General features: G+C 36.5%; 1 protein-coding gene across 2 annotated transcripts in view; it reads right to left on the bottom strand.

The window, feature by feature from the left end:
• Nucleotides 1–16860, bottom strand: part of ALMS1 (ALMS1 centrosome and basal body associated protein) — a 94095-nt gene that overhangs the window by 73465 nt on the left and 3770 nt on the right. For both annotated transcript variants that reach the window (XM_049651702.1, XM_049651704.1), the window contains exons 2-4: nt 16037–16162; nt 3868–4038; nt 1156–1293 (exon numbers count right to left, since the gene is read on the bottom strand). In XM_049651702.1, the coding sequence (XP_049507659.1) occupies nt 1156–1293; nt 3868–4038; nt 16037–16162 (435 nt within the window). The remainder of the gene's footprint in view (nt 1–1155; nt 1294–3867; nt 4039–16036; nt 16163–16860) is intronic.

Here is a 16860-nt window from a genome sequence, read left to right as displayed (position 1 = left end):
TAACTTCACTGGTTTCATAATATGGGGGCAAGGTTGAATTGCAGCTACCCCACAGCCTGTTTTGAGTAAGGCGTCCTTGTGGAAGATGAAGTCAGGGTCTGGCTATGGGAAAGTGACCGCTTTGTTCTTACGTGATCACTTAAAGAGCTGTGAATAACCTTCCAAGTACCTGAGAGGCTGTGTGTATCTTACTGGGTGGCCAAGTCTGGAAAAGCTTCAGAATGAACATGTGATTCTTTTTTTTAAATGTTAAAATGAAGATTTTTGTTTTTGTTTTTGTTTTTTAAAATAGAAACTTGGTTTAATTGGGCATACGGTTACCAGAATAAAGATTATATTTCCCAGCCACCCTGGCAACACAGCTTGATGTGAGCGTGTGACTAAGTCTGGCCAATAGAATGGAAGGGGAATGGTACGTGTAACTTTTCAGAAATATTTAAAAGAAGGAATATATGTTTTTCTTTTCGTTTCTTCCTTTCTGTTTTCTGTTGGCTGGAATATGGACCTGATGGCTACCATATGAGAATGGAGGCTAAAAGTGTTGAAACAACAGGAGAGACAGAGCTTTGTTCCTTGATACAGTGGAGTACCAGGTCATCCATGGATGTCTATATCTGGATGTTTACAAGAAAGAGAAAAAATTCCCTGTGTTCTTTTAAGCCAATGCTATTTTGTTTTTGTTTTCATCTCTCAGAGCCAAAATGAATCCTAACTTAAACACACTATTATAGGCATTTTTAATTAGCATAATCCCATTGAACTAAATTAACAGGATAGGTAGGTAGAAGTAAACAAGCTGAATTCCTAAAGAATAAAAGGTTTACGTACAACAATGGTATTAGAGAGTGAGCATCTCCTAGAACTAATTTTTTTTTTTATCAGTGAAGTTTTTAAAAGTCCATTAAGTGAATTTCTGGCAATGAGATTAACTTGTGTACTATCTTTCCAAAGTTCTCCAGAAATGTCTTAAAGAGCTTTAAAAAATGTTAATTTCACCAGTTAATCTATACCAGAAACTTGCAGCTAATATCCTATTTCACATATGAGCAACACAGAGGAAAGTTGAAGACAGCAAGGGAATAGAGAATACTTGGCTGTTTATACTCATTTTAGAAGGCTAGAAGAAAATAATATGCAGATAATCCAGTTAGTTACCTGCAGTGGCTGTCTCCAAGAATTCTTTCTCTTCAGGTTGGGCAGCCTTAGCCACTGCTTTTTTACTGTAGATCTCCTTTTTCTGGTTTTTGTCTGAAAGGCTCTCATCCCCACTGACAGAAACTTGAACTTCGGCATCTGGAATAATGACATCATGTGAAAAGACAACAGGACAAAGGAAAAGACAATAAACACAATAGACAAGTAACCCCCCACTCAAAAAAATAAGCCTCAAACAAAAACCCAAACCTCTTCATACATCAAGAAAAAAAGCATCTCCTAGGCCCCACCATATAAAAGCTATGACAATTATGGTGGGTTTACAATATGAATTGGAAAGTTTTCCATATTTTTCTGTATACGACGATGGTTTAAGTAAAATACCATTTTAAATTAAATCTGTTCTTTGCTGATTTGACACAACAGTTAAAAAAAAAGATCAGGTATTTTTTCAAAGTAGAAAAGTAAATTTGAACTCCTCTTTTGAGTTCTTTGGTCTATTCCAAGTTTTTGTCACTTTGTTGAGGCAATTTTGATATTTCATATAATCCTAGAAAAGCATCTAGAAAAGCACCATTTAGATTTTATGTATAATACTCATATGATTTTTTAAGATCTCCTGAAATTATATCCTTTTAAAATTGTCTAATACTTTCTACTTTCTTTCTTGGTCATACTTGCTAGAGATTTATCTATCTTATTGGTCTTTTTTAATCAGCTCTTTTCTTTTTTATTATATGAGAAAACCCAAGTATAAAACAGTGTTACTAAATATATTAAAATCACCAATGCAACAACTAGGATAACAGTCATCATACAGTTAATAACGTTTATATATTTTTTAAACTATCTTATTTTTAAATGTTTATTTTTTAGAGAAAGAGAGAGGGAGGGAGGAGAGAGCAGAGAGAGTGAGAGAATCCCACCTGGGTATTCTGCACTGTCAGTGTAGAGCCCCACATGGGGCTTGAACCCACAAACCATGAGATCATGACCTGAGCCAAAACCAAGAGTCAGATACTTAACCAACTAAGCTACCCAGGCGCCCCATTTTATTTTAGAGAGAGACAGTACGCATGAGTGGGCTCTGAAAGGGGCAGAGGGGGAGAGAGAGAGAGGGCGAGAGAGAGGGAGAGAGAATCTTAGGCCAGATCCATGTTCACTGCAGAGTCAAATGTGGGGCTCGATCCCATGACCCTGGGATCATGACCTGAGCCAAAATCAAGAGTTGGATGCTCAACCAAATGAACCAACCAGGTACTCCAAGGTTATATGTTTTTACAGTGGGCTGAAAAGAGATACATCTCTTATTGCTAAGTATGGATATTTTTCAACAACAACAAAAAAATCAGAAAAGCAGTGGACATTACTAAAGACATAACATAATGTGTCTCCCAAAGAGCTTAAGAAATATTACAGATATGATTTCCTGTTGTAAAGCCTTAGTGATACCATTCTCTGCCTTTTCAGCAGCAACCTTTACGCTGAATTTAGAGTTTATCAATCTCTGATGTTTCTGATGTTTTTACTATATTGCATGTATTATCCACAATACACGGGGCACCCTTGGTGGCTCAGTTGGTTAAGTGTCTGACTTCAGCTAAGGTCATGATCTAGTGGTTCAAGAGTTCGAGCCCCACATCGGGCTCTCTGCTGTCAGCGTGGAGCCTGCTTTGGATCGTCTGTCACCCTCTCTCTTCCTCTCTCCTGCTTGCTCGTGAGCACACAACGTGCATGTGCCCTCTCTCTCTCAAAAATAAACATTAAAACAAATAGGCAAACAAAAAAACAAAACATGCCCAAACTGGAACATAGAACTACCCTATGCTTAAAATCTGCCCTGGGATCAGTAGCACCTATTTGGCTAATAGCTATGCAAAGGAATAAAAAACTGTAAATGAACAAAGCAACACAGTTACACATGCAGAATTTTTAGTGGCCCCTGGAGTCTCCATTTAATAAATACTACCATGTATCAACTAAAGAAGTATAGTATCAAGGATGCAGAGGAAAAAAAAAATCAAGCAGGTCCCTAAATATTAAAAGCTTTTATAAAATAGTAAGGCCTTTATCTGGGGATAAAATTGAAAATTCAAATAGCCACAGTGACCAGACAGATAAGGTAGATGAATGAAGCAGACTGGCTCTGAGAAGTGTGGAGAATTAAAGCAAACAGGAGAATGTACATCTTCTCCGCAAGTAACAGCCATGACTCAGGGGCAGGTGATCATTGCCATGAAGGAATGCAAGCTGAGGGCAACCAGATATTCTGATTGTTCCAGGGAAGACCTAAATCTTATTTTTAAATGTCAGCAGCAAAATGAAAAGAATTTAAAATACCATGTGAGCCATATACTTCCAACCTATGAAAATATTAGTTTGTACCATCTGACAGATAAATTCATGAGGCAAATTTAATCAAGATTTTCTGGATTTCAGTTTGTAAAATATACCTGATTGGATATTTTTTTATTCCAAAAGTTGCAATCTATTTTATTTCCCACAGTGAAAATACAGCTTATAGTTTTAAGAAGCCTGTGAAGCATTTTGAAAGATTTCATAAATATTTTACCTTCTTATACACACCCAATAAAACAGCTAACAGAAAAGTTTGCATAACACCAGAAATAAGATGAAGACTGGAAAATATTCTCATTTTGGATGACCAGGAAAAAAAAAAGGCCACAAAATATAAAAAGTGAATACAGTTACCTGCATTATCTTTCTGAGGGGGGTTTTTCCCCACTGGGAAGGATGGCTTAGCCACGGCCCTCTTACTGTAGATCCCCTCTTTATGTTTAGTGTCAGCAGGGATGGACAGGTCATCATCCCTGGTGCCTAGCACCTCAGCTGGGAAGTCTGGAGCGATGGCATCATTGGATCCTACAGCAAAGTGGGAAAGTAGTACAATTAACAAATATATAGACATGAAGTTGAACAGAGACAAAAAACTTACCTCTTAAACTGCTTCTATTAAAAAGATACAATAGGAGTGTTGCAGTGTGATCAGAAGGGGATGTCAGACATGTACAATAAATTGCAACAATATAAGGTGGAGAAGCAAATGACAGAAGATATATAGAGTATCAGTTCAGAAGAGAGACAATTTCCAGTCAGGAAGATTTTCAAAGAGAGGAGAATATTATAGACTGTAACCTGAAAAATAAGTAGGCTTTTTGAAATATGCAGAGGAAGGAAGAAAGACATTTTAGGCAGAGGTGAAACATGAGCAAAGACAAGAAGGCAGGAAAGCAAAGAGTATATAAGAACCACAGTCACTTTAGGGTCAGGCCAGATCATACAATTATAAAATATACATACAATATATTAAAGAAAATGGTGGGAAATATTAAAACATAATTGTTTGGGACAAAATTCAGCAGGGTATGGAATCCCAAGCTAAAGAGTACAAACTGTACTCTTTGTATATGAAATGCAACATCATTGTACATTTCTAATAAAGGGAAAATGTAATCAGCTATGTTTTAGGAAGATTAATCTGATGGTAATACAACATAGAAAACATTCAAAGGAAAATCTTGTGTGATAAATACAAGATTTGAAGGTAATTTTTATTTTTTTAAAATACATTTCAATATTCCCATGTCCACTGGTAAGAGAAGTTCATTGATGCCACAAAAAAGAGGTGACGAATATCTCTGGACATACGAGAGTTTTTAGCAACTAGAACAGGATCTTCTATAAAAATGTTTTTTCTTTCTAATCTGGGATTCTGCACTTCATGCATTTTCTGAGTACCTAAAATATATATGCCAGTAAGAGATGAGAAAGCAGTCTCATTAGTACGGTGCAAATATAAGTAAGTCATGAGGATTTTTTAAGGATAGATTGCAAGGACCCTACTAAGTCTTCTGGGTCATATGTACAGATTAAATTACGCTTTTCTCAACTTCTGTGGCATCACTTTCTCTTATTTGCTCCCCATGTCTCTTGCAAATCCTCAGTATCCCTACTACTACCAAATCTCTCAATGCTGGAGTTCCTCAAGGGGTCGGAACTCTTCTCTTCCTGAGTGAACTCATCAGCTACCAATGGATGGAATACTACCTATCTACATGCTGATGACCAACAAATATATTATCTCTGCTGGGACCTTTCTTCTGAGATTCAGATTCTAGCATTCAGGACATAGCTAGCCCTTACAGCATCTTTTGAAGAAATTAGAAAAAGGTGTCCCTTCCTTAATTAAAAAATTAAGATATTATATTTTATGGCATAATGTAACAATTGCACATGGGATCATTCTCCTCACAAATACTTCCAGATACCAGACAACATACATCACCAGCAGCAAGCACATGCATACTCTTCAGCAGCACCCTTGGTTCTCCAAGAAAGGTGACTGTGTCAGGTTCACCACAGTCAGGTAGTCCCGGAAAGCAGTGGGTAGATGAGCAAGACAATCAACTCAGTGGAGCTGAGAGCAGTTGAAAGACAGTGTAGCCTGATGCATGTGTATATGCCAACAAGCGTATGTGCACTTGTATTTTCTGGCATCCACGCACAGCTGCAGGGTGTGTAAGTATAGATTTTTGTCTGGGGCAGGAAGAGAGTTAACACTGCTCCAGAACTCAAACCTTCAGGCCCACCTGTGTATTTTCATAAAAAATACTGTATGTCTGTCTATATGCTGTGAACAGTGCCACCTTCTACACGGCACCCTTACAAACAACCTTAAATGTGTAAACCAACTCAACAGTCACTACTCAGCAGTCTAACTACTGCTGTCCTTGCTTCCACTTCTAGAGTTGGCTCCCTGTCTTCTGACCCATGAAGTGATAAATTTTATCTAGCAGCCAAATAAATCTTACAAATGTAAATGAAACCACAGTTGTCTACCAGAATAAAATTCAAATGTTTTAATATGGTTTACAAGACCCTGCATGATCTTGGACTTACCTATCTAACCATATCTAGTCACTATTCTGCTCAAACCACACTAAATTCTCATCTGTCAAATGCATCCAACTCTCTCCTCTTTCAGGAGTTTTTCCCAGACTGCTCCCTCTGGGCAGAACACTGTCATTCCCCACTCTCTGCCCACTTAACCTGCCTTTACCCTCTAAATCTTGTCTCTCAAGTTTTTTCCTTGGAAAGGCTTTCAGGAGCTCCTAAAACTCTGTTCCAATTATTCTCTTCCAATTCTACTTTATTTTCTTAACACTTATTATTTGTAATTATGTACTTATTTGTGGTCTATTTATTTACTAACTATAACAACATTCCACACACTCCACAATCTTACGGAGCATGTTCATTCTGCACACTACTGTAAATGTAGCACCTAGTATAGTATCTCGCAGGAACACGGTAAGAGCTTTAATAATTTTTGGTTGAATAAAAAAAATGAATGTGAAATGAAAGCTTTTTGTCACCTTAAGAAAAAAAAACAAAAAACCAACTTTGGTTATACATGCTTTGGAATGAACACATACTGGGACTGCAATGTACATAGTTTCTTATCTATTTTTTTCACTCAATTTGAGATAAATTTTAAATGGAATTTAGAGTTTAAAGTTAGCATATAAGATGAAAAACCATACAGGGTGGAAATCACTCTGGAGGGTTCCTTAAGGCACTATGTTGAAACTGACATTCTGTCTGTTCAATGAATCCACCAGAGTGCACTTTTCCCTCCTGGCTTGCAACAAATCACTGTGCCTGCTTCTGAGCACCTGATGAAGTAAGTATCTGGCCACATTGTTCCCATCTTCCATTTCAAATTCCATCATGATAATACGTTAAGTGTAGACCATGCACAAGTTCCTGGTGTTAAGTCCTACAGACTGAAAAAACTTAAGAAGTTAAAAGTTAAGCCCCTCTGGTTTTATCTTTTTTTAAAAAAATTTTTAATGTTTATTTTTGAGAGAGAGAGAGAGCACGTGAGGAGGGAAGGGGCAGAGAGAGGCGGGGGGGGAGGGGGGGGGGACACACAATCTGAAGTAGGCTCCAGGCTTTAAGCTGTCAGCACAGAGCCTGACACGGGGCTCAAACTCACGAACTGTGAAATCATGACCTGAGCCGAGGTAGGATGCTTAACTAACTGAGCCACCCAGGCGTCGCTAGCCCCTCTGGTTTTCAAAGCCAAATATTATGGGGATTTATCTTCCCAGAGCAGGTCCCCTGTGCCAGGGGTGCCTGGTGTGGAATCTGTTCTTTTCCCTTCTCTGTGCTTGTGGTGTCCCTTCCTCTCATGGTCAGTCTTGTAGATCAGTTTGGTCCCTGATTCTCTCTGCTCTTCCTGCCATTTTTCTTGTGACCTCTTCACTACAATCAGCTGTGGATGCTCTGCCAGTCTTTGGGTCGTTTTCTGGGTTATTTACACTGATGTAAATGTTATCGAGGTGTATCTGTGAGATGAGGTGAGTAGGATCCTCCTACTCTGCCATCTTCCCTGGCAACTCCCTACCCCTCCCTTTTAAAAAATTGAGATATAGGGGTGTCTGGGTGGCTCAGTCGATTAAGCATCCAACTCTTGATTCTGGATCAGGTCATGATCTCATGGTTAGTGAGATCAAGCCTTGTGCATGGTTTGTGAGATCAAGCTATAATACAGAGCCTGACAGTGCAGAACCTGCTTGGGATTCCTGCTCTGCCTCTCTGCCCCTCCAGCTCATGTGCTCTCTTTTTCTCAAAATAAACAAACATTTAAAGAATAAATTAAAAATAGGGGTGCCTGGGTGGTTCAGTTGGTTGAGTGTCCAACTTTGGCTCAGGTCATGAAGCCTGACAGCTCAGAGCCTGGATCCTGCTTCAGATTCTGTATCTCCCTCTCTCTCTGCCCATCTCCACTGGCTTGCTTCCTTGCTCTCTCAAAATAAACATTAAAAATAAATAATAAAAAAAATTGATGATACAATTCAAATAACATAAAATCCACAAAGTTAACAAGTGTACAAACGAGTAATTTTTAGTGTATTTACAACCACCACTGCTATCTAATTCCAGAACATTTTTGTCACCCCCAAAAGAAATAGACACATTAGCAATTACCCTCCATTTCCCCCTCTCCCACAGCTGCTGGCAACCACTAATCTACATTCTGTCTATATGGATTTCCTTGTTCTGGACATTTCATATAAATGGAATTATACAATATGTGACTTTTCAACTGGCTTGAATTGTGTATTTCTCCCTTTAATAGCATCAGGTGTTTTTCTTTCTTTTCTTTTCTCTTTCTTTCTTTCTTTCTTTCTTTCTCTCTTAATTCTGCCAGTTTTCTTTATGTATTTGGGACTCTGTTGTTAGGTGCATATACATTTATAATTTCTTTATCTTCTTGATTTATTAATGCTTTTATCATTACAAAATGAACTTTGTCTTTACTAATAAATTTTAAAGTCTATAATGTCTAATAATAGACACTCTAGCCCTCTTTGGTTACTGTTTACATGACATATCCTTTTATATCTCTTAACTTTCAGCCAGTTTGTCTTTGAAACTAAATAAAATTTTCTGTAGACAGCATACAGAGTTGGATGTCTTTTTATCTACCTTGCCAATCTCTGCCTTTTTAATGGGAGTATAACCTTCATTTACATTTAATGCAGTTGCAGATAATGGAGGATTTAGGTCTGCTATTTTTCTACTTTTTTCTCTAGTATTATGTCTTTTTTGTTCCTCAGTTTCTCTACTAATACATTTTTTTTGGTGTTAAATAGATATTTACTAGTGTAGCATTTTAATTCCTATGGTGACACTTTTACTATATATATTTTTAGTTATTTTTCTTAGTGGTTGTTCTTGGAATTGCCACCCATGTTTTAATATAAATTAACAATCTATTTGGGTTAAAACTGAATTTCAACAGTATATAAAAACTTTTCTACTGTATAGCTCTCTCTCCTCCTTTCTTTATGCTGTTATTTCCACAAGTTATATCTCTATACGTTTTTGTAAAATAAGAATTATTATTATTGCTCTATGCATGTCTTTGAAATCATATGAAAGAAAATGGAATTAGAAACAAAAATATGTTTATACTTTTATAGTTAACCTATGTAGTTATCTTTACCAGCACTCTTTATTTTTTCATATGGATTCAGGTTACTGTCTCATGTCTACTCATTTCATCCTGATGAATCCCTTAGTGTTTCCCATAGGTCAGCATGCTAGCAATCAACTCAGTTTATCTGGAAATGTCTTAATTTCTCCATTTTTGAAGGGCAGTTCTGCCAAATACAGAATTCTTGGTTGACACGTTTTTTTTTTCTATCAGTTCTTTGAATATGTGATTGCAATGCCTTTTGGCCTCCAAGGTTTCTGATGAGAAATCAGCTATTAATCTTATTGAGGATCTTTTGTACACAATAAGTAACTTCTCTTTTGCTGGTTTTAACATTCTCTTTATATTTTTAACAGTTTGATTATGGTGTGTCTAAATGTGGATATTTTTAAATTTATCCTGCTTGGATTTCCTTCAGTTCATCAGATGTACACATTCATAGTAACCATAAAATTTGGGAAGTTTTTCTCCAAATATTCTTTCAATCCCATTTTTTTTTTCTCTCCTTCTGTAACTCCTATTATGTATAAAATAGTACTCCTGGTGGTGTTCCAGAGGATTCTAACATTCCGTTCCTCTTTCTTCATTCTTTATTCTTTCTGTTTCTCACACTGGATAATCTCAATTGGCCTATCTTCACGTTCACTGATTCTTTCTTCTGCCTGCTGAGCTCCTCTAGTGAATTTTTAATTGTATCTTCTGTGCTTTTTAGCTCCAGAGTTTCTATTTGGCTCTCTTTTTTTGTAATTTCTAACTTTTCACTGAAATTCTCTATTTGATTAAGACACTGTTCTCATACTTTCCTTTAGTTCTTTGATATAGTTTCATTTAGCTCTTCAAACATATTTTAAGTAGTTAAGTCTTTAGTTAAGTCTAATGTATGGAATTTCCCAGACAGTTTCTAAACTGTTATTTTTCTTGTGTATAAACCGTATTTTTTTGGTTTTAATTTCCATAGCTTGTATTTTTTTGTTGAAAATGAAACATCTTAAATAATAAAATTGGTAATCCTGGAAATCAGATTCTATCCACTTCCCAAAGTTTGCTGTTGTTGCTTTATGTTTTTTTTTTTTAAAGTAACTTTTCTGAACAAATTATGTAAAATCTATTGAAGTTTCTACTCAAATAGCTTGGTGGTCAGTTAATGCCTAGACTGAGACATCCTCAAACACCTAGAACCAGTAAATATGGGAGATTTATAAAGGGACTTTGTGTGCATGTCAGGGTATACCTTCAACTTTGAGCAATGCAGTTGTCAACTCTGCCTTAGCCTTCCTTTTCTTCTTGCACAGAGACTCAAGGGGAGCTGTAGGTAAAGGGTAGGGTCTTTTCAGGTCTTTCCTGAGAATACACACAGCTATATGCACATGGACACTCCTCTAGAGTCCCAGGAATATGTCAAAGCTTTTAAACATCTATGGGCATAAATCCCTGGTTTTACGTTTAAGCTTTTGGTTACTCTATTGTTTGCATCAGGAATTATAACATTAAAACACTTGCCTATAAACATTCTTGCATCCCAAGCATGTGCACATGCATGCGCACGCACACACGTACACACACACACAGGCTTTTTACAACAAACGAATATCTCTGAATGAGATTAAATAAGGACAAGTCTTTTGAATGACAGATCAAATATTGACAATTCTTTGGGAATGAAGTTTTGAAACAGGTCTAGCTCTGTTCTGTCCCCTCTAGTCCTGGGAAAGCAGGCTGATACTTTTCAAGGTTATTACAGAACTCAGTCTGGGGATGAGATTAGGGCAAGTTTTGAAAAAGTTTTCTGAAAAGTTTTGCCAATTTTTTGTTGCTTTTATCAAGAGACAAATTCTTAGGTCTTTAACCTTTTCCCTGCTATAATGCCCCACTTCCTTTAAAATGTTCCAACCAGTTCTCTCCCCATAGCTTTTTGCTCCTATTGACCATGATTATTAATATATAAATATTTGAATGTCTATAATGAGCACGGGTATAAGGAATAAAATTGCTTACCAAAAAAAGTCAGGTCTCAGAACTTACTATCTATTATAAATAGAATCCTGTTCTACTTAGGAATCTTAAGAATGTTACTGGGCATAATAAGTAAATGTCTAACAACTATCTCTTCTTTGGGGAGTTGTTACCTTTATCTTATTTATATTTTATGGATTTAATTAATTCAAATGTTTATTCATTCTCAGTTAAGGAAAAATCTATTTGGCCCATATATTTGCCAGTAATGGTATATGACTTGCCCTTGGCCCAAAATGCTAAGTGGATCTTTCTTGTATCTACTGATGCATGATATATTAATTGACAACAGCTATTAGAATAATTCCTAGGCTTTCATCCTAGAGTAGCTCTACTGTTTAAGAAAGGATTTTCCTACTATCGACTTTCTCACTCTGAGAACAGATAGAGAACATGAAAATTATAATCTCAAGTATAATATAGTTATTAGATCTCCTGTTATCTTATTGATGTATTCAGTACTTTACTCACAGGGACAATATTTCTCAGGACACAATGTACCATCACTGAATTATTTTCTCCTCCCACCATTGTCCAATATTTCTTAAAATTAATGTCTCCAACTATATGAAAGAGGGGCATAAACAAATAGCAGGACACTATGGGCCTCAAAAAAAGACATCAGATCAGATTTTTATTGGTAGACATTCCATCTTCTGACCTGGGGCCTGCAAGTAAAAGACTGATCAAAGTTTTCCTGTCCAATTGTTTTCTTGCTGGTAGCCATTATGTGTGTGTGTATGTGTTTTCCATTAAGTGTGCTATTTTTTTAAAGTTTGTATTTAAATTCCAGTTAATATCCAGTGTAATAGGAGTTTCAGGATACAATATAGTAATTCAACACTTCCATACGTTACCCAGTGCTCATCACAACAAGTGCACTCCCCATCACCTATTGAACCCATCCCCCCACCCTTTCCCCTCTGGTAACCATCAGTTTGTTCTCTAGTTAAGAGTCTGTTTCTTGATTTGCCTCTCTCTCTTCTTCTTCCCTTTGCTCATTTGTTTCTTAATTTCCACATAAATGAAATCATATGGTATTTGTCTTTCTCTGACTTATTTTGCTTAGCATAATACTCTCTAGCTCCATCCATGTCATTTCAAATGACAAGATTTCATTCTCTTTTATGGCTGAGTAATGTTCCATTGTATATATGTGTATATACACATCCTCTTCTTTATCCATTCATCAAATGATGGACACTTGGACTGTTTCCACAATTTGGCTATGGTAGATAGTACTGGTGTAGATACACCAGGACGCATATGCATGTGTAACTTTGAGTTAGTATTTTTGTATACTTTGGGTAAACACCCAGTAGTGCAATTACTAGATCATAGAGTAGTTCTATTTTTCACTTTTTGAGGCACCTCCATATGGTTTTCCAGAGTGACTACACCAGTTTGCATTCTCACCAAATGTGCATGAGGGTTCACCTTTCTCCACATCCTTGACAACACCTGTTGTTTCTTGTGTTGTTGATTTTAGCTATTCTAACAGGTGTGATGTGATCTCTCATTGTAGTTCTGATTTGCATTTCCCTGATAATCAATGACATTGAGGATCTTTTCATGTATCTGTTTGCTATCTGGATGTCTTCTTTGGAAAAATGTCTAACTCATATATTCTGCCCATTTTTACTTTTTAGTTTTTGAGAGAGAGAGAACATGAGTGGGGGGCGATATAGTGCCCATTTTTTAACTAGATTAGTCATTGTTAAGGTAATGGGTTTTATAAGTTCTTTATATACTTTGGATACTAACCCTTTATCAGATGTCATTTGCAAATATCTTCTCCTATTCCATAGGTTGCCTTTTAGCTTTATTGATTGTTTCCTTCCCTGTCCAGAAGTTTTTTACTTTGACAAAGTCCCAATAGTTTATTTTTGAATTTGTTTCCCTTGTCTCAGAGACATATCTAGAAAGAAAGTGCTATAATTGAAGTCAAAAGAAGTTATTGCCTGTGTTCTTGTCTAGGATTATGGTTTCACGCCTCACATTTAGGTCTTTAATCTATTTTGACTTTATCTTTGTGTATGGTGTAAGAAAGTGGTCCAGTTTCATTCTTTTGTATGCTGTCCAGTTTTCCCAACACCATTGTTGAACAGACTGTCTTTTTTCCATTGGATATTCTTTCCTGCTTTGTCGAAGATTAACTGACCATATAATTGTGGGTTCATTTCTGGGTTTTCTATTCTGCTCCACTGATCTATAGGTTTATTTTTGTGCTAGGACCATACTGTTTTGATTACTATTGCTTTGTAATATAATTTGAAGTCTGGAATTGTGATGTCTCCAGTTTTTTCTTTTTCAAGGTTGCTTTGGCTATTCGGGGGTCTTTTGTGGTTCCATATAAATTTTAGGATTGTTTTTTCAAGCTCTGTGAAAAATGCTGTGGGTATTTTCAGAAGCATTGCATTAAATGCGTAGACTGCTTAGGGTAGTATAGACATTTTAACAATATTTGTTCTTTCAATCCATGAGCATGGAATGTCTTTCCATTTCTTTGTGTCATCTTTAATTTCGTTCATCAGTATTCTATATTTTTCAGAGTACAAGTCTTTCATCTCTTTGGTTAGGTTTATTCCTAGGTATTTTATTGTTTTTGGTGCAATTGTAAATGAGACTGCTTCCTTAATTTCTTTCTGCTGCTTCATAATTGGTGTATAGAAATTCAACAATTTCTGAATGTTGATTTTGTATCCTGCAACTTTACTGAATTCATTTATCAGTTCTAGCAGTTTTTTGGTGGGGCCTTTTGGGTTTTCTATATATAGTATCACATCATCTGCAAACAGTGAACGTTTTACTTCTTCCTTGGTGATTTGGATGCCTTTTATTTCTTTTAGTTGTCTGATTGCTATGACTAGGACTTCCAATAGTATGTTGAATATAAGTGGTGAGAGTGGACAGCCCTGTCTTATTCCTAACCCTAGAGGAAAAGCCCTCTGTTTTTCCCCACTTAGGATGATGCTAACTGTGCATTTTTCAAATATGATTTTATTATGTTGAGGTATGCTTAATCTAAACTTACTTTATTGAGGGATTTGTTTTTAAATCATGAATGGATGTTGTACTTTATCAAATGCTTTCTGTGTATCCATTGAAAAAGATCAGATGTACTGTGTTGATTCATTTGAAAATACTGAACCATCCTTGCAACCCAGGAATAAATCCCCACTAAGTGTGTTTTTATTTTTATTATTTTACTTTTTATTTATTATTATTATTATTTTTTTATTTTATAAGAGAGTGCATGAGCAGGGGAGAGGGGCAGAGGGGGTAGAGAGAATCTAAAGCAGGCTCCATGCTCAGCACAAAGTGAGATGCAGGACTCGATCCCACTACCCTGGGATCATGATCCAAGCTAAACTCAAGAGTCAGATGCTCAATTGACTGAACCACCTAGGTGCCCCAAGTGTCAGAGCCTTGCATATAGTGAAAATTTCTTCCAGTTTCTGGTTATAGGCTTAATAATTAATCTTAACATTTGGTAATAAGAGCATTTTTGTTGGTCTTTTTTTTTTTTTTTAGTAGCACCATAGTGGGGAATTAGAAGCAGTTATACCAGGTGCTTTTCGTTACCATTAGATACTTGTTCTGTCCTCTTAAAGTTAACCAAAAAATATGCCTAAGACTAGGGAAAATTTGTCATGTACAATTCTTATACATATAAAGATGTCTATTGGCAAATTGTGGAAAAAAAAATTATATCTGAACTGAACCAAGTCATCTCAAAATGTTATCCCATCAATCCAAACCCCACACCACACCAATTCAGTATCCTTATCTTAAAATCCCCACAGGAAATATTTACTGAGTCCCTGCATGGGGTGCTACTCATCTTCTAAATCTGCAATTTGCCGGTGGTGATCTCACAGGGGTGCTGTGGGATATTTTAAAACTCTACAGAAACAACACTAATACCTGGTATCTAGTGTACACTACACAAACTACTAGCTCAAAGTACTTTTGATTTTCAATACTAGGGGCGCCCGGGAGGCTCAGGTGGTTAAGCATCTGACTCTTGATTTTGGCTCTGGTCATAATCTCACGGTTCGTGGATTTGAGCCCCATGTGAGACTCTACGCTGGTAGTGCGGAACCTGCTTGGGATTCTTTCTTTCTTTCCCTCTCTCTCTGCCCCCTCCCCCGCCCCCCGCTCATGCTCTCTCTTTCACAAAACAAATAAACATTAAATTTCCATATTAGATAATGCCATATTCCTTTCAATGATGTTGTATCTTTGCAAAGCTAGATTTTTGGGTTTCTATAGTAAAAGCAGCAAATAACTGTGGTTGTGTTCAATTTCATATCAAGGTTTGAAAAGTTGTACAAGTGTTCTAATAGCTGCACATATCTCATTAGTAAATAACTGTGGTTATTTATGAACAAAGTAAAATATTTTCTTTCAAAACCCAAAACCAAAAGGAAATACCTAATATTTTTATTAAGTTGCTAAATCAAAACAGCAAATATTTATGTCCTAATAAACTTATAGCTGTTTCTAAAAATACTTCTTGTTTTTACATGCATTCCATATAATAATGAGAAAAAAAAATCACCAAAACACTAAGGGCACTGTGAACAGAGAAAACCTGGAAACCTTTGTCTAAAAAGGAGTCCACCAAACCAAACAAACAATTATCCATACAATTTTCTTCATTAAATACATCTTGCCAAATAACTTACTTTTCTGAACCATAGACTGGCTCATGAAAAGCTCCATATTTCATTAAAGGCTTAAATATCACTGAATTTTCACATGTCATTCTAGAATTAACCAGCTAAACCACAAATAAAATTTCAAAAAATAAAAATTTGCTTAATTTATGCAGATTACCTGAGTGAGAGCTCTCAATGGTGGTATCTGATCTGGAATCCAGATAAGAAGGAATCTGTTTTAATTGTGGAACATAGTACATCCTGGTACTACCAGGAGGCTTATATGGCAACAGTGAAGGCTGGGCTAAGGAGATAAAGATGAGAACAATTAATAAGAAGATTTGTTAAACTTCACTGAACAAATATTGAGTGCCTTTAATGTGCCATGCAGCGTACAAGATTTGTGGCATGTATCAGGGCACCGGGCTGGCTTAGTTGGAAGAGCATGCAACTCTTGATCTCAGGGTTGTGAGTTTGAGCTCCATACTGGGTGTAGAGATGACCTAAAAAAATAAACTTCAGGTCTGCCTGGGTGGCTCGGTTGAGTGTATGGTTCTTGATTTTGGCTCAGATCATGATCCCAAGGTCATAGGATTGAGTCTCGTGTTGGGCTCCACACAGAGCATGCAGCCTGCTCAAGATTCTCCCCACCCCTGCCACTTGTGCTCGTTCTATTTAAAAATAAACAAACAAATAAATAAACTTTAAAAAAAAAAAAAGGATCCTTGGCATATATGAACTAAAACAAAAAATCTCTGCCTTCAAGAAGAGCTAGCATTCTAGAGGAAGGAGATATACAGTAATAACACATTAAATAAGTAAATTATTTATTATTTTAATAAATTATAAGTTACATGAAAAAGAAATTAGAAAATGCTGAGGATTATTAGTAGGACTACTAGGGAAACCAGGGCAAGATGCAGTTTAAATAGAGTGGTAGGGGGGCGCCTGGGTGGCTCAGTGGGTTAAGTGTCCGACTTCGGCTCAGGTCATGATCTCGCA

The sequence above is a fragment of the Panthera uncia genome (genome assembly GCF_023721935.1).
Source record: "Panthera uncia isolate 11264 chromosome A3 unlocalized genomic scaffold, Puncia_PCG_1.0 HiC_scaffold_11, whole genome shotgun sequence".
NCBI classification, from domain to species: domain Eukaryota; kingdom Metazoa; phylum Chordata; class Mammalia; order Carnivora; family Felidae; genus Panthera; species Panthera uncia.
Note: the sequence above shows the minus strand (reverse complement) of the source record. Positions and strands in the feature narration are given on the sequence as shown.